Genomic DNA, 25,577 nt, shown 5'->3' on the forward strand with positions numbered 1-25,577 from the left:
TTGTTATTTTTCATGCTTAAAGTTTTGTCCGGGGCATATCTTGTAGAATATAAGAGTTATCAACTTGAAACATCATATGTAGATAGATCTCATGGAGGGCAAGTGCAGTGCACAATAACAGTAACTCTTGCTGCCATATTTTTAGAGTTATTGCCCTTTGTAAATGTTCATGCTTAAAGTTTTGTCCGGGGCATATCTTGAAGAATATAAGAGGTATCAACTTGAAACTTCATAGCTAGATAGATCTCATTGAGGGCAAGTGCAGTGCACAAGAACCGTAACTCTTGCTTTCTTAGTTTTAAAGTTATTGCCCTTTGTTAATTTTCATGCTTAAAGTTTTGTCCGGGGCATATCTTGAAGAATATAAGAGGTATCAACTTGAAACTTCATAGCTAGATAGATCTCATTGAGGGCAAGTGCAGTGCACAAGAACCGTAACTCTTGCTGCCATATTTTTAGAGTTATTGCCCTTTGTTAATTTTCTTGCTTAAAGTTTTGTCCGGGGCATATCTTGAAGAATATAAGATAGCTAGATAGATCTCATTGAGGGCAAGTGCAGTGCACAATAACAGTAACTCTTGCTTTCTTAGTTTTAAAGTTATTGCCCTTTGTTAATTTTCATGCTTAAAGTTTTGTCCGGGGCATATCTTGAAGAATATAAGAGGTATCAACTTGAAACTTCATAGCTAGATAGATCTCATTGAGGGCAAGTGCAGTGCACAAGAACTGTAACTCTTGCTGCCATATTTTTAGAGTTATTGCCCTTTGTTAGTTTTGTCCGGGGCATATCTTGAAGAATATAAGAGGTATCAACTTGAAACTTCATAGCTAGATAGATCTCATTGAGGGCAAGTGCAGTACACAAGAACCGTTACTCTTGCTGCCATATTTTTAGAGTTATTGCCCTTTGTTAATTTTCTTGCTTAGGTTTTGTCCGTGGCATATCTCGTAAACTATCAAATGCCACCTACACTTGAAAGTTAAATGGCAACATCATTGTCTATGAATGAATAAAATGCCAATCTAACAGCTATAATGTCGACAGTAAATAATTCGTCAGACGACACATCCGACTCGCGGAGTTCTAGTTAATATTTATGTCCGAAGGCCCAAAATTGCGCGATGCGGCTCAAATGTTCCCAATATTGAAATTATATGCATTGCATATGTTACAACCAGCTTTGGTCAAGGTGGTCAAAGTCATGATTACATTTTGTGTCTGCTCCATATCTCTTAACCCTCGTGAAGGATTGGAAATAACTTGCCACAAATGTTCACCATTTTGAGACAACATTAGTTTTTGATTACAAAAACAAGTGACCTGTTTCCACTGGAATGATAAAAGTCAAGATTAATACTGAAATGAGGAACTTTCAATGTCAGACTTATTAGACTATCTTACAGCTGTAAAGTATATTTTATTATGGGTATTTGCATTAAAAACAGTTTGAAGTACCTTGGAATTGATATAAATAGCTCTCAGAACAATATCGACAAGGTTCTAAGCCCCTAAACCTTGCTTGTGGCCTGAATCCCTCATACTGTGGTCTGTTACCATCCCTATGAAAGCTTTTATACTTTTATTCTGCCAGAATGTGTATCCTATTGTGTTGCTACTGTGTTTCAGTACGAAAACTGCTTGAAGAAATTCTTCAAATACCACAACACTGAGGTGATGGTCTACCTGGCTCGAGCCTACTACAAGTGTGGCAAGCTGCGGGAATGCAAAAACATACTGCTTAAGGTAATTGTGTAATTGTGTTAGGAGCACATAACTTTTACCATTCTAACTTGATAGAATTTGCAATGAAACTTTTAAAGCAACTGTGCACCAGATGATCAATTTGCAAGAAAAAAAGAAAATTGTCGAAAAACTGTCATAAACTTGGTATTAATGTGTACAATGCATTGAAACTTACTAACTGAAGTACCACATAGTTTACAATTTATTTAAGTTTAGCAGTTATTTCTTACTTTTCCATTAAAAAAGATTACTGGGTATGTCTACCTAGTAGAATTCCATGATTGGCTAGTCGGTGTTATCACGTGATATTACCGAGTTAGGTGTATAGCTTAATTATGTCACCCGATAAGAGTAAGCCTTCGTAGCTCAGTGGATACGACGCTGGACAGCAATTTTGGCGACAAGGGTTCGAACCCGGTCTCCGACAAATTTTCTTTACATTTTGGTACTTTTTTTTACAATTATGATATCAAAGCGTAACACATTCTATTAAATAATTGTCCTGAGACTCGTTACAGAAAAAAACTTTTTATGGTGCCAATCTGGTGTACAGTACCTTTAAATTCACAGAAAGTGACTTCGCATTTAAGCATGCATATTTAAAATCCAAATGTATCTTGGATGCTAAATGTGGAATGTGTGATGATTACTACAAAAGCAATGAACAAGACAAGGGGTGGTATTAATGAAACTTTTTATGTCATTTCCTAAATTAAGTCACTGTTCTAATTTTAGTATCTCTTAATTCATATGAATAAAAAAAAAAAGAATTTTCAAAATGCATTATTCTCATTGCCCTTATTGAAAAAAACATACATTAATGTTAAAAGCACTTATACATTTCTTTGAATTTGACTATGGAAATGTTTTTTTTATTTTACATATAAATATATATATATATATATATATATATATATATATATATATATATATATATATATATATATATATATATTATAATGTTCAAATGTTCATTTTATATATCTAGTTATCAAGAAGCACTGGCCTTTCAAATGACAACCAAGTTATTTGAGGTAAACCAGGCTTCATCATTTGACATTATTTATAATATAATGACTCAAGGAAATGACGAGGGGGCGCCGACTTTATTTGTTATTGTCCAAAATGTAGCTTAAACTTTTGATATTTTATACGTTGCACGATTAAATGTTAAGTACAGCGAGTTTTAAAAAAAATGTACTTGAATTGATAATAGTGTCTTAAATTATAACGGTCTTGAATAATTTTATTTTTTATGTCCCCGAAGGTGGGCATATTAAAATCGCACCGTCTGTCCGTCCGTCTGTCCGTCCGTCCGTCCGGCCGTCCGGCCGGCTCTGTAACTTTCCCTTGTATGGACAGATTTTAAAATAACTTGCCACATGTGTTCCACATACCAAGACGACGTGTGGCGTGCTAGACTCGTGTCCCTACCTCAAAGGTCAAGGTCACGCTTAGTGTTTATTCACAATGGAGTGCTGCATATAACGACATAGAGTATAGGTTGTCGTGTCCGGGCTGTAACTTTCTCTTGTATGGACAGATTTTAAAATAACTTGCCACATGTGTTCCACATACCAAGACGACGTGTCGCGTGCTAGACCCGTGTTCTACCTCAAAGGTCAAGGTCACACTTTGTGTTTATTCACAATGGAGTGCTGCATGTAAGGACATAGAGTACAGGTTGTTGTGTCCGGGCTGTAACTTTCCCTTGTATGGACAGATTTTAAAATAACTTGCCACATGTGTTCCACATACCAAGACGACGTGTTGCGTGCAAGAACCGTGTCCCTACCTCAAAGGTCAAGGTCACACTTAGTGTTTATTCACAATGGAGTGCTGCATATAAGGACATAGAGTATAGGTTGTCGTGTCCGGGCTGTAACTTTCTCTTGTTTGGACAGATTTTAAAATAACTTGCCACATGTGTTCCACATACCAAGACGACATGTATCGCGTGCAAGACCCGTGTCCCTACCTCAAAGGTCAAGGTCACACTTTGTGTTTATTTACAATGGAGTGCTGCATATAAGGACATAGAGTATAGGTTGTCGTGTCAGGGCTGTAACTTTCCCTTGCATGGACAGATTTTAAAATAACTTGCCAAATGTGTTCCACATACCAAGACGACGTGTCGCGTGCAAAACCCGTGTCCCTACCTCAAAGGTCAAGGTCACACTTAGTGTTTATTCACAATGGAGTGCTGCATATAAGGACATAGAGTATAGGTTGTCGTGTCCGGGCTGTAACTTTCTCTTGTATGGACAGATTTTAAAATAACTTGCCACATGTGTTCCACATACCAAGACGACGTGTCGTGTGCAAGACCCGTGTCCCTGCCTCAAAGGTCAAGGTCACACATAGTGTTTATTCACAATGGAGTGCTGCATATAAGGACATAGAGTATAGGTTGTCGTGTCCGGGCTGTAACTTTCCCTTGTATGGACAGATTATAAAATAACTTGATACATGTGTTCCACATACCAAGACGACGTGTCGCGTGCAAGACCCGTGTCCCTACCTCAAAGGTCAAGGTCACACTTAGTGTTTATTCACAATGGAGTGCTGCATATAAGGACATAGAGTATAGGTTGTCGTGTCCGGGCTGTAACTTCCTCTTGTATGGACAGATTTTAAAAATAACTTGCCACATGTGTTCCACATACCAAGACGACGTGTCGTGTGCAAGACCCGTGTCCCTGCCTCAAAGGTCAAGGTCACACATAGTGTTTATTCACAATGGAGTGCTGCATATAAGGACATAGAGTATAGGTTGTCGTGTCCGGGCTGTAACTTTCCCTTGTATGGACAGATTATAAAATAACTTGCCACATGTGTTCCACATACCAAGACGACGTGTCGCCTGCAAGACCCGTGTCCTACCTCAAAGTTCAAGGTCACACTTAGTGTTTATTCACAATGGAGTGCTGCATATAAGGACATAGAGTATAGGTTGTCGTGTCCGGGCTGTAACTTTCTCTTGTATGGACAGATTTTAAAATAACTTGCCACATGTGTTCCACATACCAAGACGACGTGTCGTGTGCAAGACCCGTGTCCCTGCCTCAAAGGTCAAGGTCACACATAGTGTTTATTCACAATGGAGTGCTGCATATAAGGACATAGAGTATAGGTTGTCGTGTCCGGGCTGTAACTTTCCCTTGTATGGACAGATTATAAAATAACTTGATACATGTGTTCCACATACCAAGACGACATGTATCGCGTGCAAGACCCGTGTCCCTACCTCAAAGGTCAAGGTCACACTTAGTGTTTATTCACAATGGAGTGCTGCATATAAGGACATAGAGTTTAGGTTGTCGTGTCCGGGCTGTAACTTCCTCTTGTATGGACAGATTTTAAAAATAACTTGCCACATGTGTTCCACATACCAAGACGACGTGTCGTGTGCAAGACCCGTGTCCCTGCCTCAAAGGTCAAGGTCACACATAGTGTTTATTCACAATGGAGTGCTGCATATAAGGACATAGAGTATAGGTTGTCGTGTCCGGGCTGTAACTTTCCCTTGTATGGACAGATTTTAAAAAAACTTGATACATGTGTTCCACATACCAAGACGACGTGTCGCGTGCAAGACCCGTGTCCCTACCTCAAAGGTCAGGGTCACACTTAGTGTTTATTCACAATGGAGTGCTGCATATAAGGACATAGAGTATAGGTTGTCTTGTCCGGGCTGTAACTTTCTCTTGTATGGACAGATTTTAAAATAACTTGCCACATGTGTTCCACATACCAAGACGACGTGTCCGGTGCAAGACCCGTGTCCCTACCTCAAAGGTCAAGGTCTTACTTAGTGTTTATTTACAATGGAGTGCTGCATATAAGGACATAGATAGAGTACAGGTTGTCGTGTCCGGGCTGTAACTTTCCCTTGTATGGACAGATTTTAAAATAACTTGCCAAATGTGTTCCACATACCAAGACGACGTGTCGTGTGCAAGTCCCATGTCCCTACCTCTAAGGTGAAAGATACACTAAGTGTTTATTCACAAGGGAATTCTGAATATAAGGACATAACAGTGTAGGTTGTCAAGTATGGGTGGTATTTTTTTATGTTCAGAGGCAATTTAAAATAACTTGCCATATGTATTTGACACGTAAAGGCAAGATAAACTTTTCATGTACTGACCTTGTTCGTAGGTCAATGTCACATTCGGGGGCATTCGTCACATACTGTGACAGCTCTTGTTTTAAATATTGATTTTAGATACCATTTAGATACCAACCTTTCCCCAAATAGATGAAGGTAACAAGGTACTATAGGATTTTTTTTATATGTTTCTCAATCTTTCTTGGAGAGCAACAACAAAGATAGTTTTGCAAAACTAACAAACTTTTTGTTCTGCATATGTCATTCAAAAGAATAAATTCCTGATTATTCCCTCATAATGTTTAGTCTTTTTTATTCCCGTTCAATTTACTCATAACAGTAAAGTGTATTCAAAAAAACAAATACAGTTGTTATGGTATTATCAGCAATAATGTCTTTCAAACATATGTATACTTATCATGTTCTCATTGATGTAATAACAACATTTACCAGAGTACTAGTAATTTACATGCATGTTTTTTTGTTGTTTTTTTTAAGCACGCCAACTTGACGCTATGCATAAAACAATTGTTTGTATTTTATACCTTTAATGTCAAGAGGCTTCAAGGTGAAATATATTCAAGATGAATAACTCCGGTGTTATTGAGAAATTATGTTGAATGAGTTGTCGACCCTTTCGTACTGTAGTGGAGAGTCTTTAATCTAGATCAGAGGCATCTTTTCATAATGCATCTTTGGGAACATTTTCAACTTACTGTTATGTTCTTTCCATCAAATCTATTCATAGCCACATATATTTTTTAGACCATTTTCTTGCTTATTTTCATATTTTTAGTTTACAAAATTATGCAACAGTGAGAAATATGACCTTGATTTATTGATGTTGATGTTTGGATAGAGAAAGCTGTGTCTGTGAATATTACACAAGCATTATAAAGCCTATACAACCTTTACTGCAAGTGTCAGGTTTATATTTCCGTAACAAAATATGTTGAGTGAAATGAAGGAGAGAAAGTTCAAATTTTGTCCTCTTTCGTTGCATTTGTTCTAAACTTGTATTATAGGGGCTAGACACCAAATGATACTATTGCAAGAAAAAAAAAGAAAATACTCAAAAACCTGGTATTGTTGTGTATAACGCATTGTATCTTATTTTCTGATTTATCGCAATTCTTACAACACAAGTATCTTTGGCTGTTTTTGTATTGAAGAAAAAGGCGTGAAATTATGCAACAATGAGAAATATGACCTTGATTTATGATGTTTGGCTAAAAAAAGCTGTGTCTGTGAATATTACACAAGCATTATAAAGCCTAACAACCTTTACTGCAAGTGTCAGGTTTATATTTCCATAAAAAATATGTCAAGTGAAATGAAGGAGAGAAAGTTCAAATTTTTCAGAGAATTTTGTCCTCTTTCGTTGCGGTTGTTGTAAACTTGTATTAAAGGAGCTAGACACCAGATGATACTATTGCAAGAAAAAAAGAAAATACTCAAAAACTTACATAAAGTTGATATTGTTGTGTACAACGTATTGTATTTTATTTACTGATGTATCACAGTGCAGACACATGTAACTTTTGCTGTTTTTGTGTTTTATTACGATTCGAAATTTACTAGGTTTGTCTACCTGGTAAATCCCAGTAAATTTAAAAATAGTGTCGGTATATTTATATGTACTAATCACCTGATTTCACAAGCTTTAAATACACACTATACACTGGGAAACCATTATGGGCTGTCTTTAAACAGTTAAAGACAGCTGAGAGAGCGACAAAATATTATTTTGATAATGTAAATTAATGTATTAACGGCATCATATTAGCTCATATTGACAATTCTAGACTTGATATGAGGAAATACTGTATTTACTGATTTTTGTATCATTTGGTGTCTCGCCCCTTTAAGGTAGAATAACTTGCCAATGGTATGTTAAAAACATCCAAAAAAGACTTTTTATAATTTATTGCAGTATTGTTTTATTTTGTTCTTTATTTTAACTGAAGTCTGATGTAAAATGATAAAAGCTTCTTTTTTTTCTCTCTTTTTTTGTCTAATATTTAGGTCAAAGAGCACAAAGAGCTCAAGGTGAGCTATTGTGATCAGTCTATGTCTGGCGTCTGGTGTCAACATTTTCTTATAAACTTCGTCTCCCTGTATACAGAAATGTACACAATCCTATATCTTGCTTGGATGGGTTTTGCATATTATATAAACATGAATTTAATGAAGTGTCTTGGTTCATATTTATTTGAATAGCTGGAAGGCTTTTAAATTATTTAAAGATAATGATTCATTTGACTTTATTTTATTATATACAATTAAAGACAGTTTTTTTTTATGCTTTAATCAATTCATAAATAGTTTAAATTAGTATAAGAACTTTGAAAAATCTTCTTGTCTGATTGTGAGAGTCCATATGCTTAGAAATCATTACTATTTCCACCATTTGTACAGTTTTGAAAAAAAAATCATTATTGTTGTTATACGATATTTTTTAATGAGTTTCGCAATTGACTTATGTAGGGAAAACCTTGAAGATTCTCTTGTGTAAGCTGCACATCAATGAAATTCAAACACTGTGATGGCATCTTTAGCAACGACATGCTTTAAATTATGTCAGAGTGCAGGCAACTGTATGAAGTCTTTTCAGTGCGCAGGCATCTGTATTAAATCCAGCAGGCAACTAAACAAGTCTTGTCAGGTGTAGGCAATTGAACAAAGTTCTTTCAGTGAGCAGACAATTAAACAAGATCATGTCAGTGTGCAGGCAATTTGTACAAGCAACTGCACAAAGAACTGTCAGTTGCAGACAAATGAACAAAGTCCTGTCAGTTTGCAGACAATTTAACAGAGTCCTGTCAGTTTGCAGACAAATGAACAAAGTCGTGTCAGTGTGCAGGCAATTTAACAGTCTTGTCAGTTTGCAGACAAATAAACAAAGTCTTGTCAGTGTGCAGGCAATTAAACAGAGTCCTGTCAGTTTGCAGACAAATGAACAAAGTCCTGTCAGTGTGCAGGCAATTTAACAGTCTTGTCAGTTTGCAGACACATGGACAAAGTCCTGTCAGTGTGCAGGCAATTAAACATGGTCATGTCAGGGTGCAGACAAATGAACAAAAGTCCTGTCAGTGTGCAGGCAATTAAACAGGGTCCTGTCAGTGTGCAGGCAATTAAACAAGGTCCTGTCAGGGTGCAGACAAATGAACAAAAGTCCTGTCAGTGTGCAGGCAATTAAACAGGGTCCTGTCAGTGTGCAGGCAATTAAACAGGGTCCTGTCAGGGCGCAGACAAATGAACAAAAGTCCTGTCAGTGTGCAGGCAATTAAACAGGGTCCTGTCAGTGTGCAGGCAATTAAACAGGGTCCTGTCAGGGCGCAGACAAATGAACAAAAGTCCTGTCAGTGTGCAGGCAATTAAACAGGGTCCTGTCAGTGTGCAGACAAATGAACAAAAGTTCTGTCAGGGTGCAGGCAAATGAACAAAAGTCCTGTCAGTGTGCAGGCAATTAAACAGGGTCTTGTCAGGGTGCAGACAAATGAACAAAAGTCCTGTCAGTTTACAGACAAATAAACAAAAGTCCTGTCAGTGTGCAGGCAATTAAACAGGGTCCTGTCAGTGTGCAGGCAATTAAACAAGGTCCTGTCAGGGTGCAGACAAATGAACAAAAGTCCTGTCAGTGTGCAGGCAATTAAACAGGGTCCTGTCAGTGTGCAGGCAATTAAACAGGGTCCTGTCAGGGTGCAGACAAATGAACAAAAGTCCTGTCAGTTTGCAGACAAATGAACAAAAGTCCTTTCAGTGTACGCCAATTTAACAGAGTCCTGTCAGTGTGCAGACAAATGATCAAAGTCCTGTCAGTGTGCAGGCAATTAAACAGAGTCTTGTCAGTGTGCAGACAAATGTACAAAGTCCTGTCAGTGTGCAGGCAATTATACAGAGTCATGTCAGTGTGCAGACAAATGAACAGAAGTCCTGTCAGTGTGCAGGCAATTTAACATAGTCCTGTCAGTGTGTAGACAAATAAACAAAGTCTGGTCATTGTACAGGCAAATGAACAAAGTCCTGTCAGTGTACAGGCAATTGAACAAAGTCCTGTCAGTGAACAGGCAACTGCACAAAGTCCTGTCAGTCTGCAGGCCCTGTCTCAAATGCTGCCGGTGTGCAGGCAAGTTATTAAGTCCTGTCAGTGTGCAGGCAACTGTATCAAGTCCTGTCAGTGACTATGCAGGCAATATGTCTGATCAGTATGCATGCAAGAAGTTTTTCATCATTCTGACAACATGACAAGTTCTGTCAGTGTGCAGGCAGGAACTCCTGTCAGGGTGCAGGCAAAAGTCCTGTCAAAGTGCAGGCAAAAGTCCTGTCAAAGTGCTGTCAATGAGTCCTGTCAGGGTGCAGGCAAAAGTCCTGTCGAAGTGCAGGCATGGAGTCCTGTCACGATGCAGGCGAGAAGTTCTGTCAGGGTGCAGTCAAAAAGTATGCAGTCCAATACAAGCAGACATTGCATGACTATGATTGTAATAATTATTTATTTTGACCATAGATGATAATAGTCCATTACATCACTGTGAAATATATTTGCTAAATAATGCTGTACATAATGTATGATTTTATGAATTATCAGATGAATGTATGATTTTTTCAGAAGATAAAAATTTGACATGTTTGTTGATATTAATCCCAAATTGCATTACCATAAACCATCAAACTCATTCATTGTCATAAAAAAACACAGGTTTAAAACTTTCACTCTGGTGAGCAATTTAGGGCCATCATGGCCCTCTTGTTTACATTTTCTTTCTGTATACATTAACGCCTTTCAAATGATACCAGAATAATATGAGGTCATCAGGCATCCAAAAGTCATATACCAGCAGACCCGGAATTCCAGCAGCATGGACTCTTGTGTTTGTGAAACCTGGCTGACCAACCAGTCTGGTCTGGTAAAACTAAGTGTCAGACTGGTTTTACAAAAGACATAAAACAATCCAGTTGAAATTAGTTTATCAATTCGGTAAAAGCCAGCAATGGCTTGCAATCTAATTGTATCACGTTAACCTTTAGCAGTTTATGGAAACGTTTAGCAGTTGAGTCCTCTGCTTATTAACAAATTCATGGTTTTCCTGTTGAAAAAAATTCACAGTTTTCCTTACCACCTTTATTGCAGGCCCGGCATGTCTCTCCGAGTGATACTGTTCTGCTGTACAATATCGCTCTTGTCCAGCAGAAACTGGCTACATCCATCCTTAAGGATGAGAAGAGCAGTCTGAAAACTGTCCTTTCTGCTGTACGTGACCTCGAACTAGCTCACAGGTGAGTCACAATCCCATCTTCCTGCATCATTTTTCCATTCATTGTCTTAAGAACAAATATTCTGTTGGAATGTTGTCAGAACATTCTCTTACTATGGAAGAGCATGTTTTAGCCTTGAAAGAAGAGCTTTTATTTTAAAATATATTAAGAATTGTAAATAGTCCTACAATAAATTTAATTTAACAAATTTATATATATGTAAAATAGCAGCAATAAAAGAGTTTTTTGTCCAGCTTGCTTGTGATGAGCATGACTTAATTGCCACAGCTTGCGGCAAGCTCGACTTACTTTCCACAGTTGCATTAAGTTGAGTGCTTGTTAGTGCGATGTGTCTGCTGAGTGTTACTCCGTTTGTTTGGCCAATGATGGCTTGGTCGTAGCTGTATACTAGGGTATTTAAAATAATTTGATTTGATGTCTGAAACTGGCTTAGTATTCACATGAATTTCTTGATCTTACTATGTCGTTGTTAACATGGCCCCATATTGTTTACCTACCAATACTATTAACATCAATCTTACATTGTCTCATTATGTATTGCAGGTACTTTTCCTACCTGAGTCATCATGGAGACAGAATGAAGTTTGACCTTGCACAGGCTGCTACAGAGGCTAGGTATAAATTTTTTCGGGAAAGTAAGATTCTGGATTAAAGGGACTCGCTCACGATTTGGCACCCCAAATTTTTTTTTTGGTAATGCATCTGAAAACACTCACAACCTCTTGGGTGAGAGGCAGACACCTAAACCACTAGACCATTCCTACACTGGTTGGGATCAAACTCACAATCTCTTTGGTGAGAGGCGGACACATATTGTACTTGATCACTCCCACACTGGTTAAATCTAGCCCTCAACTTGATTGAGAGGCAGACACATATACCACTAGTCCACTCCAACCCTGTTGGGGGTCAAATCCTCAACTTGACAGTGGAGGGGCAGACACATATTCCACTAGACCACTCCTACCCTGTTGGGGATCAAACCCACAACTTCTCTCCGTTGAGGGGCTGACACGTATTCCACTAGACCACTCCTTCCCTCACCAGTTGTTTAGGCGAGCATCTTACAAGTACATTAGATTATAAAGGCGCATCTTATTTAGTGATGTCAAGAGCCTGATTTCAGCTGTATGTTTAGCAGCATTTACCCAATTGAGAATTAAATGCATAATAATTATGTTTAATGTATGGTTCGTGTGTAGATTCCCAATTTAAAACAAATATCACAATTTAATGGGTTTTTTCCAGCCAATTTTGATAACATTTTAATGATTAAAAACCTTGGTTCTGCTGTAATTGCACAAAATGCTTTGTAATGCACAACAATGAGATTTTGAAACTGTATAAATAACTGAGAGTATGCATGTTCTTCCCGCAATTTCCAGGCAGTGTTCCGATCTGTTGTCCCAAGCCCAGTACCACGTGGCTCGGGCCCGGAAGATTGACGAGGAGGAACAGGAACTTCGTAAGCACAGGGACGAAGAACGTGCGGCTGTCCGGCAGAGATTTAACGAGGAGAAGGAGGCTCGTAGAAGGAAGAAGGAGGAACAGGAGAAACTCATGATGGAACGCAGACAGGTGTTCGTAGATAAGGCAAAGACAATGGTCTTCGAAGCTGAGCCTGAGGAGCGCAAGTCTTCCAAATCAAAGGTAAAGGCAATCCTAAAATTATTATTTATAAAGTTTTTGAAGGTATTGGATTCAGCTGTTGTTCAAGTTTGCATTTGAATAATCAAGGTGAGGTAAGATGTACACATTGTAGATATGTGTTTTAAAAGCCCTATATATGACAAATAAATTAAGATTAAGATAATAAGTTTTTGCTTATTCTACTAAAAAACATAAATATTAAAGTTACCAGGTATGTATTTTTTTCCTTACAGAGTACATCTGTTTGACTCTTAAATTTGAATTTTGGGCCAAAAAAATTTGAATTTTGGGCCTAAAGGCCTTTATCAGAATATATACGAAGAAATTCTGGTTAACTTTTTGATGTTATCTCCTGTATAAAGTAATTTCAGGTATTACATATGCCATGTAAAGGCAAAAATGTGACCAGAATTTCTTTGTTGACATTTAAATAAAGGCCTGTTATATTAAAGAGTAAAATTGAGTTGTACATGTATGCAATAGTTTTTAAGCTTTACTAGTAACTATTGTTCTTAGTAGTATTCACATTAAATAATGGCTTCAGAATCGCCGACGTGATGACGGGGAAATATTGTCGGAGAACAGCGAAGATGAAAGACCACGCAAGAAGAAACGAGGCAAGAAGGGAGGCCGGGAAGAAGACTCGGACAGTGGAAGTGACGAGAACGCAGCACGTAAATCATCACGCAAACCACGCAAGTATGGAAACTTTGACGTTAGAGGCATTGTTATAAATTGTGTTTAGAACAAAGTTTGCAATAATTTGAAACCAGTTTGGAGACAGTTTCCATATGCTGTGTGTTATAAGGACTGCTTATCAGTAAGTTGGCTATTGGCTAGGAGGTCTAATATGGACACTTGCCGATGTGCTGAAGGGTTATTAAAAGTGAAGAGATCATATAAAGATGTATTAATCAAATGAACCTGAATATTCAGTTATTTGTGAAAAGATTGCCATTAACCTTATGATATCTAATATTTTCGAAATTTGGATGCCTGGTAAAATTGAACCTCTTTTATATCATTCGAAAAGGTTTAATTTTTTTTTTTTGATATTACAATAATGTTTTAGTGCATTGCAAGATTACGAAAGATTTAATTTCTTCCCTGATTTCAATTGAAATAAAGAACAAAATTAATATCATTATTATTATTATTATTATTAAATAATTTCGGACATATATAACCCCAATTAATGTCTTATCTAATTGTACCAACATTATGTTTGGCCAGTAGACATTAACATCTAACAGAACTGCAAATTGGTTGATGAATTCAGGGGTTTTAAAGTTCTGACCTCAGGATTGAGAGCTTTAAAGCTGAACTCTCACAGATTTACCGTTTTTACAACTTTTTTTATTTTTTTGTCTAGGAAAGAACAAATTTTTGCGTAAATATAACTAATGATAAAAGATTGCTGACAAAAGATCAGATCGCAGATTTTCATATTTTCGTTCGTAAATTAATGTTTTATGGCTTAAACCGTTACTAACAGTTTAAGAAAAATGCATAAAACATTATTTTTTTAACTTAAATATAAAAATATGCGATCTAATTTTTGTCAGCAGTCTTACATCACTGGTATCAATGGATTTTCGCAAAAATTGGCAAGACAAAAATAAAAAAGTTGTCAAAATGTTCAATCTGTGAGAGTGCAGCTTTAAACTTCAGAAAATTGTACAGTTTTAAACATTTGGTTTTGCTCGGACATTTGCATCAAAAACTGTAGGAAAAACCTGGCAGTAAATACAATAGTCTTTACAATTTCCAATTTTAGGAATCTATGCCTTTTACCCTGCTTTGGGCATGAATCCTCAGAACAGACCCCCAGCTGTTTTTCAGGATTGATAAATATAAGCACCCTGTTAAATGTACATTAGAAACCTTATACTGAATACTTAATTTGTGAAGACAGACGAAACAGATAAATGACAGAATTTTTTTACATATTCACCTAGTAGGTTTTTGTTGCAGTATTTGCGAAAAATGACCTCTTTCCTTGTAGGAGAGAAAATTGTGATTTATCACAAAATAGGAAACTTTTGGTTCACATTTATGTAGGTTGGAAATCCTCAAATACTCTTTTTCTTAACCATTTATTTGTGTGCTTTATTAACCTCAACAACAAGAAACTAGTTTTTAAAACAAAACTTCTTGATTTTTTTTTTCGAATTTTAATCATCACTTAGGGAAAAAAAGAACAGGAAAAAAAACCCCATACCTTTTGGCATTTGGGAACCAAATATTGGCCACTAAAATTGCCAAAAAGCAACAACACTTGCAAAAGCATCATTGCTGTAAACTTTCAGGGAGAGGGGCAAGAAGAAGGAGCCTAAGGACAAGAAGAAGAAAAAGGTGTTGGATGACGACGGACTGTCGGCCAAACAGCGTCGTAAGATTGTCTCCAAGGCCATGATATCTTCCAGCGAGGGCTCAGAGTCGGAGGGGGAGAAACTTAAAATTGATGTCGGAGCGTAAGTATATTCCTGTAATGGAGCTAATGGAAATTGTTGTAATTTTTTTCTCTTTTGATGTCTCACAAAAATGAAGTACTTGACCTTTAACCTTGGCCATATTTCAAAAGCCATTCAAGATATTCATTTTTAAATTGGTATACTTGTAACCAGGGAGAATATGCGCATGTTAAGCAAGGCCCATAACTGTGTAATTAATTACTATTGAGTTATGCCCCCATTTTGACTGAAAATCAATGGGTTCACAATGCTCTTGTTAGCCGGTAATTCTGATATTTCTAGGGAAAAGGTTATTTTAGGGGAAAGGTTTTATTGCCAAATATATTATTTTCAAAATGAGCAACTATTTTTTAGAACCGTATACGAGGGCCTTTATTCACTTACATCCTGAATCTGCATTTGAGGCTCAAAAAGCTAAATTTCAATTTTGTATGTAAAAAAAGATATTATAGGAGCACAGATGGTAAAAAATGATGTATGTGTTGCATATCATCTGTTCTACAATAAGTGACACGTCTTTTGTTCAAATTTGTTATATTATAGATATTTTGAAACATTTAAGAATTCAGTTTTTGGAGCTTGAGTCTGGAACTCAGACTCAAGATGTTAGTGAATATGGACAAAGTATTTTTTTTGCATGCTCTGTGTCTTTGATTAGGGACAATACCATTTGAGTTCCCATATACCTGATGTGTGCAAAAGCCTGTCCAAGACATCTGCCGCTAGGTCATGTAATGCAATGAAACATTGATAAAAACAACTAATTGTTGAGAATGGATTTTCCTTTGTCTGCTTTGTTTTCAATTAATATATCTGAATTCAGTACAATTATCTGGATTATGAGAAGATTAAAGCTAGAGTACTTAGTTGGAATATGTCTGGTTAGCAGCCATACCAAGCTTATTTTCTCTTTTGGTTATGCATGTCTTTAGAGTGAAAATTTGTGTGCGTTTCTACTGATTTAATTCTAAAAAATATTAGTATAGTGTGTAATATTTCATGGTACCTTAGAACTTGTCCATTCACTTTCAGGGACAGTGGCAGTGATGAAGGTGGCAATGTGGGCAAGAGGAGGAGAATCATGTCCTCTGACAGTGAAGGTGATGGTGGCTCGGTGCACCGCTCAAGGTCAAGGTCACAGAGCGGAAGTAGGTCAGGGTCAGCCAGCCGCTCTAGAAGTAGGTCAGGCAGTAGATCTGGGGGTGTCAGTCGCTCAAGGTCACGCAGTGGGTCACGATCAGGGTCTGCAAGGTCGAGGTCAGTTTCAAGGTCAAGATCACGGTCAAAGTCTGGGAGCAGGTCAAGGTCGGGAAGCCCTGCTGGGTCACCAAGGTCACCTGCAGGTTCAGGCAGTGGGCGGTCAAGGTCACCAAGCCCAAACAGGTCAAGGTCAGGTAGTCCGGCTGGCTCACCTACAGAATGACAGTAGACAAATGTGAGTTACAGTCAATGTCAGATGGCTCTCAACTGGGCCCTTCTTTTTCTGAATATGTTCTCTCATCGTCACAGTTTTATAGTGCCATCATGAAGTTCATGAGTAATATATGTAAGGCATACAGACATAGTGTCCAACAAGTGCTTCTCCCAGAGCTCAAGGTTTATAAAATAATATGTTGGGCTGCCAAAACTTCAAGGATAACTTGCTTGTTATCGCTATGTTCAAGTTTTATAGTGCTGAATGTTTGTTTACACAGTTAAGGTACACACACATCTAGTATCACCCGAAATTCAGCCTGAATTGTTTTATAAATTGTACTTATTACTCTGCTCTGGTTGTATTTTCTATTGCGTATCAAAACCAGCTGTATGGAGATGTTTTGAGTTCAGCTGTATAGAGATGTTTTGAGTTCATCTGTATAGAGATGTTTTGAGTTCAGCTGTATAGAGATGTTTTGATTTCAGCTGTATAGAGATGTTTTGAGTTCAGCTGTATAGAGATGGTTTGTGTTCAGCTGTATAGAGATGTTTTGTGTTCAGCTGTATAGAGATGTTTTGTGTTGGAAATGTCTATTTATCTTTGACAGTTAAGTGTTCCATGGCTCGACATGTCTTTTGATAAAACAGCAACAACATGGGTAGATACTAATTGTTCATAACTGTTAAAGTTAACAACTCGATTAACGACATTGTTGTTAACTTTTCAAGAGGAACTATTTAATGATGTGCTCATTTTATTCAAATAAAGAAAAAACAGCTAAAACAGTTATCTATAATCCTGTTAGAAATGCTGCAGATCACAAGTGTGTCCATTAAGCTTCCAATGGAAAAAGGATTTGAAAGTTAACAATCATTACATTAATAACGTTGTTATTTTTAACATAGTTTTGAACAATCTGCCCAATGTGTACTATTATGCATATGGGTTTATTATACTTTAAGTACTGATATGTTAAAGTTCCTTTCCATAATTGTATTTTCGTATTTCATAACTATAAAATGCTCCAGTTTATTACAGAGAATGCCCTACTTGTACTGTACTGGTATAATTTCTAGGTCTGCAGAAATGATGTGACATTCCTTGGCTTCGTGTCTGACTTCTCATGTTACCATGATATTATGGTGAAAAAATTGTTTTTATCAGGAGTAATTCAGAAACCTTGAGGCATAAACGTCCTATTATTACTGTGAAAAATGTTGCTTTTCAGCCAATGATGTTGAAAGAAACTAAAATAGCTGTATATATGTTTTGAATTCTTCTCATGTACAGTTCTAGAACCATTATTATGAACAGTCTAGACACATACTCCGTAAAGAATTCTTTTTGAATGAACAAAAACTCATTATTTTATCGTTTTCTTTTACAAAAGCAGTTGTAAAATTAAATTGAACATTAAATTTGAAATATTAATGGTAATATTAATCAGTAAATTTTACCATCAATGCTTTGCCAGAAGGAAAGTTAAAATGAAGATTTGCAAAGGCGAGTCTTGAATCTGAACTTGGGACTGTTCGTAATAACTGCCCAAAGTTTTCATTAAAGTAATATTATTTTATTTTATTTTTCTACTTCTTTTCACACCATTCTTGCTTCCAATGAAACACCGGCCCCAATTTTTTGGACCTTTTTAAACTGACCTTATTTCAATTAGCTGAAATACATTCTCTAAATTAATTTTCATGAATGAAAAATGGATAATTCCTAATTTAAATCTAAAACTATAAAAAAAAGAAGAAAAAAGAGAGTAAATTTTACACGATTAATAGAACAAAAAGTGAACTTAGGATGTTTTTTTCTACCTTTCCATTCCTGCTCTCCATTTCAATAAAGATCGAAAGGCTTTAGATCATAACTTTTTAGGCGTAACTCTGTTTTTGGATTAAGCTGCATTTTAATAAAAATGTTGTAAGGACATTTATCAGACTGATCCTGCCCTTAACTTAACAGTTGAACACAAGCACTCTTTAAGCTGTTTAAGGTTTGCGATTAAGATATGGTATTGACACGTGCTTTTGGACACTGCATATGTTATAATAAACATTCACATGTTGTGTACTTTATCTCAATACGATATGGTTAAAACTATGAAGCATTTAAGCCGAAAAGCTGTTTATGATCTAAACTTTTGAAAAAGAGGTATTTTGAATTTTGTATATATTTTGCATGGTGTCTTTGACATTGTGTAGCGAAGAAGATGTTAAATATACAATGTATATACATGTATGTCTAAACTTTGTAAATAGGATCTTTTCTTTTCTTTTGTATTTGTTGGAATTTCTCAAAAAATCTTTCATTGCACAATAATGTTAAATAAAAATCCCTGTTGTGCTTAATTGTTTTGATTTCCATCATTTTTGATTACCATCATTTTTGATAAATGTTTTGTTCTGTGTTAAGGTGTTAAGTTCACTCAATTAAGACAACATATTTTTCCGAAGAATGATCAGTTTATCAACCGTATAGTTGTCTGTTCTGTTAAAGCTGCACTCTCACAGATTGACTGTTTTGACATCGTTTTTATTTTTTTGTTTTTGAATGAGCCAATTCTGCATAAATATCTTGACACCAGTGATATAAGACTGCTGACAAAAGATCAGATCGCTATTGTTCATAATTATGTTAAAGAAAATGTTTTTAATGGCTAAAAGCATTACTAACGCTTTAAAAAAAGTGAAACTTTCGGCATTTTACCAACCAGTTAAGATCTGTTCTATTGTGATTTATCTTATATGACTGAATTAAAAGCATTGATGCCAAAATCAGCCAATTCTGAGGCAAAAAAAAAGAATGTCAAAACTGACATTCTGTGAGAGTGCAGCTTGAAGAGAACAAATACTTTTGGAAACATTCTGGATTTTAAGGCTGTAAAAAATAGCTGTATTGAACAATAGTACTTATTAAATACAAGTTATGCTCTGGAAATTTTCCTTGTCTTTGTCAAAATGTTATATTCAATGGTATTACTTACAGCATCTGTTTTATTGGTATTATTCAAAGCTGCTTTCTCACAGATGACCACTTTGACAACTTTTATATTTTCTGTCTTTGAATGAACCAATTTTGGCATAAATATTTGGAAACCAGTGATATAATGCTGGTGACATAATTTTAGATCAAAGTTTTTAACATTTACATTCGAAAGTTTTATGGCTAAAAGCATTATTAACACTAAAAAAATACAGTTTTTTTGCACAAAATATCCATTGTAATTATGAAAAAACTGTGATCTGATCTTTTGACAGCAGTCTTATATCACTGGATTTCCAAACCTTCATGCAAAAATTGGCTCTTTCCAAGACAAAAAATATGTCCAAAGGTTCCATCTGTGAGATGGCAGCTCTAAGACTTGTCTCTGAAATGTATTGTACCGTATATTATGGTAAGTCATTGATTTTCTTATGGAGATGTGTTAACTTTGAATGGTGATTGATATGACAATAAAAGAATTCCACCAAAATAACTGTTAGTGGTTTTATTCCTGTCTGAAATATTGACTTTGTAAATGTAATGTTAAATATCGAGTCTACTGTTCTTGTGTTTTAAGCAGCCAAAAATTGCTTCGACTGAACAAGGTTTTGTGAATAAGTTCAGGAAGAGAAATTTTTGTGCACATAAGTAACATTTTATGTTATTTTTTTAGCTCACCTGAGCACAAAGTGCTTGAGGTAAAGTGATGATGGATGGAACATTTTGGTCAGATTTTGTGTACTTCAATGCTAAAGGATGTAAAAGCAGATGTCAGAGTGCTCTTGGTTTGAACTGAAATGAAAACAAAATAACATCTTAAACTTGATTGGTAATACCATGGTAACCTGCCAAAAGTAGACATTGAGAAAATACATGCACTGGGCAGTTGCCTAATTCTAATGCTCTAAAGCATCAAGAAATCTTAAAAGTAATCGAGCAAAAATCTATTATAAAATGTTGTTTCATTAGAATCTATGAAATTCTGTTTTTATTTTGCATTGCTGGAAGCCTTTTGAATTCTTCAAATATAAATATAATATTTTTATATATTGACCAATTATTAAATAGTATAAAAAAATTGGAAAAAATATTTTTACTGTTATTTTCATGAAAGATTTCAACTGAAAGCTAAATTTAATTAAATTGAAGCATATTTCTTTTATTTTTTATATATTGACCAATTATTAAATACAGTAGTATAAAAAAAGGAACAAAAAATTTACTCTGAAAGCTAAATTTAATTAAATTGAAGCATATAAAGGGATGTTCTAAGACCATTGGCGTTTTATATTTATATTATATGGAACAACATGGTATTTTTTAATTCCAGTAATCTTTCATCACATTTATTAAAAAAAAGACCGGAACTGTTTTTTCATTATGTGATATTTCATAAAAAATATTTAGTTTTTCTCCAGTTTCTCCTGTGAAAAAGCACAGACCATTTAAGGGTCCAGATGCATGTACGTAGGAGATTGACAAATAAATTGTAATGGTACCGTGTAACCTTCAGCTATTTAGGGAAAAGTTGGAAAAATTTGGCGGATACCCAACAAATGTTTATAAGAAGTGTTTTTGTTTATATATCTCAGGTGAGTGAACCAGGGCCATCATGGCCCTCTTGTTTATATATCAGCCCTGTCTTAAAAACAGCTAGAAGCAGATATTAATCAATCTGACAATGTCGTGTCTCGTTTCCAGGCAAGTATAAGTAACTTAAACTGGTAACATCAGAGAGGTCTTGAGAAACAAGGATGATAAAATTTAGGATTGAGAGCTTTCTATTTCAGGCTATTGTACATTATTTTCCTGGACGTTTGCATTAGAAATTGCCTTGTACCTTGAAAGTACCTTGAGCGTGATATGAACGGCTTTAAAAACAATATCAAGAGGGGTTTAAGCCATCTTAACCTGCTTGATGCCAGAATCCTTCATTTTCAAAATAAATATTTCAGGATAGGGATTTTCATTCTGTTATCTGTTTTATTGGTATTATTCAAAGCTGCACGTGTATGAAAGTACCGTGGGTCATGTTGTTTAAACCCGCGAATTTTCTTCAAATGAGTGAGGCAGACATCTTGACCAAAAGACCCCCACTCCCAACCCCAATTTAAATATGCATTGACGTTTTGGGAAGATCCATGGCTAGTGCACACACACTTGACTATCAATCCAGGGGTCACAGGTTCGATTCCCCGTCGCATCACTTAAAATACTAATCGTTTTCCGTGAGGGGCGTTAAATGGGGGTCCCGTGTGACAGTGCTATACACTGGTGCACGTTAAAGAACCAGGGTAGCTCTAACCAGGGTTACATTCTTAACGGAGCACTCGACAAATGGGCAAGGCCCGAGTGCGAGTATAAATGAGCTTACACACACACACGGGTCAGTTTCATTAAAGGTTCTTAGTTGTAACTCCAATAATTTAAAATCTGCATACAAGTCAAGTTATTATTTGTTTATTAAAAAAAGTGACCCTGACCTTTAATCTTCAGATCTAGACCTTTAATATTCAGGCCTGCTTTGAGTACAGGATAACTATCCACATATTCTGGCTGCCTAGGAATTACTTTTATCAGATCATTAATGTATTTGCCTTGTAGGACCTCCCGGCCACTGGCAATATACGCATGACCAGTGACCTTGACCTTTAATATGAAGGCTGTCTTAAGTACAGGATAATCACTCAGCTATTCTAGTCCACTGAGAATGACTTGTATCAGCTAATTAATGTCTGTGCCTTGTATAGAACCTTATGGCCAATGGAAATAAGCACATTTAATCAGTGACCTTGACCTTCAATATGTAGATGGGTCTTGGGAACAGGACAATTATCCAGATATCCTGGCTACCTGGGAAGGACTTGTATGGGCTCATCAATGTCTGTGCCATGTAAAGCCTCCAGACCACTGGAAATGTGCACATGTTATCATGCAGTGACCTTGACCTTTACAGGCGTGTTTTGAGTACAGGATAGTCATTCAGATATCCTGACTCCCTGCGAAGGTCTTGTTTAAGCTTATCAATGGATTTGCCTTGTAGAACCTACAGACCACAGGAAGTATACACATACAATCATGCAGTGATGTTGACCTTTGATCTGCATGCGTAATTCGAGTACAGGATAGTCATTCATATATCCTGGCTCCCTGGGAAGGGCTTGTATAAGCCTATCAATGGATTTACCTTGTAGAAACTCAATATCACTGGAAATATAACCGTAGAATGAGTGTTGTAATAAACCAATTAGTTGAATCTACTATTTACAATCATGCATGCTAGGAAGTGTATCATTTATCAAGACTATAATCAGACTCGTAATTTGCAAACAGAAAAAGGCATATTCCAATCTGATTTCCATAGTTTTTCATGTCATTGCCTTTATGAATTAAGCCTATATAAAAGACTAATAAACTGTTAAATACAGTATGTCTCAATCCTTGTTTTATGGCGGTATGTGATAAATGGTAATTGACGACCTTGCGATTCATGTCCTCTTGCTGCTGACCACTGAAACTGGATATAAACTGGTGAGAGCACGTTTTTTCTTACATAGAATTGAGACAAATCAGAGAAGACTTCAAGCATCTTCCATAACCGATCCATCCCATCCCCATGAACCCGAGCGTATGGAAACGCGGTCTATCGAGTTTCCGCAGAACAATGCGTAAGTGAATGATTTTACACGAGCGGTCACGGTAGATGCTTTTTTTCTCCCACCTTAGTGTAACAAAATGTACATGTCGTAAAACATGTATTTTTACGCTGGAACTGTTGTGCGAAGTGAAAAAAAGACAGTCGAATCCCATTGGCTCGAACTCACAGGGACCGGTGGATACCTCGGGCCTCATGGAATTCGAGCCAGGCGGGACTGCTTACCTTCTGTATAAAGATATCGGTCCTTAACATCCAGTTCGAGCTAACGAGGCAATCGAGTTCGAGCCAACGGGGTTCGACTGTAGTTCTATACGGGTATAGTTTTATATTTGCCACCAGCGTAGAGAAGTGTGTGTATGAGGTGGGGGTATTAGGGGGTGGGTGCTTGTATATAGAAAACTATAGATCGCGGGTTATCGTGACCGGCGGGGTTTTGACAGGCCCGATGAGATCGACCGTCACCCAGGAAATAAACATGGCCGGATGTTCGCTGATTGGAACATCCCCGACCCGACGGATTTGACAATTTCATGGGTGCGATTAAGGCAATTTGTTTAAATCCACCTGTGTGAGCAGTTTTCTTTTATTTGTGTATGTTATATCACTATCAGACCTTAACGCATTTTGTTCAATCAAGTTACTAATGCTATTCAAAATCGTGTATTACAAGATAATGTAAGCATATATCAACATTTGTTTAAGGAATCAAGCCGTCAGTATCTTAGTTTTAACTATCCAAATGATTTGTCACACTTTATTCCGTCATACAAAAAGTGCTTTCAAGAAACTTTGTTGTTTGGTCTTGAAAAGGAAAATGTCATTATGACAATCACTTTTAGTTATATTTGTTGAGTAAAATCAAGCCTGATTTAAGTGAAAATTTGGCTTGTTTAATCCTGAATGCTTTAGTACTTTCGAGCAATTGGCCCTGTAACTGAAATGATCAATCAAAGATTTCGGCAAATACCTCGCGCGATTTGGCGACCGTCGAATGACGTCAAAATGTTTAAATGAGGTTTCCACGTCAGCGGCGACGTCGCGACATATATCAATAGCAGACGAGCGCTGGGGAAAAAGGGGGGTTAGTTTTTTTTTCTAAATATTTAAAAATGGCTAAAGCGGTTCGTCCGTATCAGCCGGTGACGCCAGCAAACAACAAATACCTGGCGAAGATGTGGGACCAGGAGGCGTTCAATACACACAGGACGAAAGTCGCCACAGGTAATCCGATTTAAAAGTTTTTCAAAGCTGTTAACAATCAGGGACTGACACAGTGTCATTGATATACTCAATAATTATTTTTGAAAGAAAATATTTGTATCTTTCAAGGTTGCATGGATATTATTTATTCTTTTCTTTTTTTCTTAAAAAAAACTTATGAAAATCGTGTTTCAAAAGGTTTTATAACTTGTACTATAAATGTGTTATGGCTAGTATTCAATATTAGCCTTAATCGAATCTAAGAACGATGTAGCTAATCGGATAACGTGTTAATATTATCTGATAAATAGAGTAAATATAGTCAATGATACATGTCTATACGATTATCTTAAGTCAAATATTGAAAGCCATCCATTATTGTTTGCCTATTTCAGCGCGCCCAGTGATTGACAACAATCCGCCTCGCGTCCACATGCACCTTCACATCAAGCTGAAAAAGCTCCAGGTAAGATAATAATGCAAATTATGGTAATTTTGGTTTCCATTTCAACAATAATATCAACTGCCTCAAAAAAGATATTAAAATGTCGATGAGAAACTATGGCGCTTTTCTCATTCCTACTTAAAGCAGGTCCAAACCAGTGAAAACGCGGGTAAAGTTCAAATAACAACCAGTATTACTAGTCATGTTTGTGCATGATTATATTTTGGTACATGAGCACTTCTACACTTCACAAAACATCCGAGTAAACCCTTTAATATTGGTTATAAAATGCATAATTACTAGATACTTGTTATTCAAACGGAATTTATGCAGTATACAGATTAATAATATCTGTCATGTGTTTCCGTTAACGGACACACATGATAGATATTTTTCTAGCATACATTAAATAACATTTTTTGTGAAGAACATATATAAAAAAGGCGCATTTTTGTACATATCACCAAATAGCGCGTGCGATGATGTTTACTGACGTAGTAATTTGTATTCACTGGCACTGCATACGTCAATAAGTTCCTTCGACATTACGTTTTTTAAGGGTTATTTTGTTTTGTTTTTTTTAAAGTTTATTTTTGTAAAGTTAATGTTAATG

At 36.4% G+C, this 25,577-nt stretch overlaps 2 protein-coding genes across 2 annotated transcripts in view; both read left to right on the top strand.

Moving 5' to 3' along the window:
* LOC128231589 (RNA polymerase-associated protein CTR9 homolog) overlaps nt 1–20,144 on the top strand; it is a 34,900-nt gene extending 14,756 nt beyond the window's left edge. Inside the window, exons 17-23 of the mRNA XM_052944607.1 lie at nt 1,628–1,744; nt 10,987–11,132; nt 11,676–11,747; nt 12,518–12,782; nt 13,327–13,481; nt 15,092–15,256; nt 16,289–20,144. Coding sequence (XP_052800567.1) covers nt 1,628–1,744; nt 10,987–11,132; nt 11,676–11,747; nt 12,518–12,782; nt 13,327–13,481; nt 15,092–15,256; nt 16,289–16,679 — 1,311 coding nt within the window. The 3' untranslated portion in view covers nt 16,680–20,144. The remainder of the gene's footprint in view (nt 1–1,627; nt 1,745–10,986; nt 11,133–11,675; nt 11,748–12,517; nt 12,783–13,326; nt 13,482–15,091; nt 15,257–16,288) is intronic.
* Nucleotides 20,145–24,428: 4,284 nt separating this feature from the next.
* Nucleotides 24,429–25,577, top strand: part of LOC128230755 (sperm axonemal maintenance protein CFAP97D1-like) — a 7,940-nt gene continuing 6,791 nt past the window's right edge. The window contains exons 1-2 of the mRNA XM_052943195.1: nt 24,429–24,540; nt 24,915–24,985. Coding sequence (XP_052799155.1) covers nt 24,429–24,540; nt 24,915–24,985 — 183 coding nt within the window. The remainder of the gene's footprint in view (nt 24,541–24,914; nt 24,986–25,577) is intronic.

The sequence above is a fragment of the Mya arenaria genome, chromosome 4, assembly GCF_026914265.1.
Source record: "Mya arenaria isolate MELC-2E11 chromosome 4, ASM2691426v1".
Taxonomy (NCBI): domain Eukaryota; kingdom Metazoa; phylum Mollusca; class Bivalvia; order Myida; family Myidae; genus Mya; species Mya arenaria.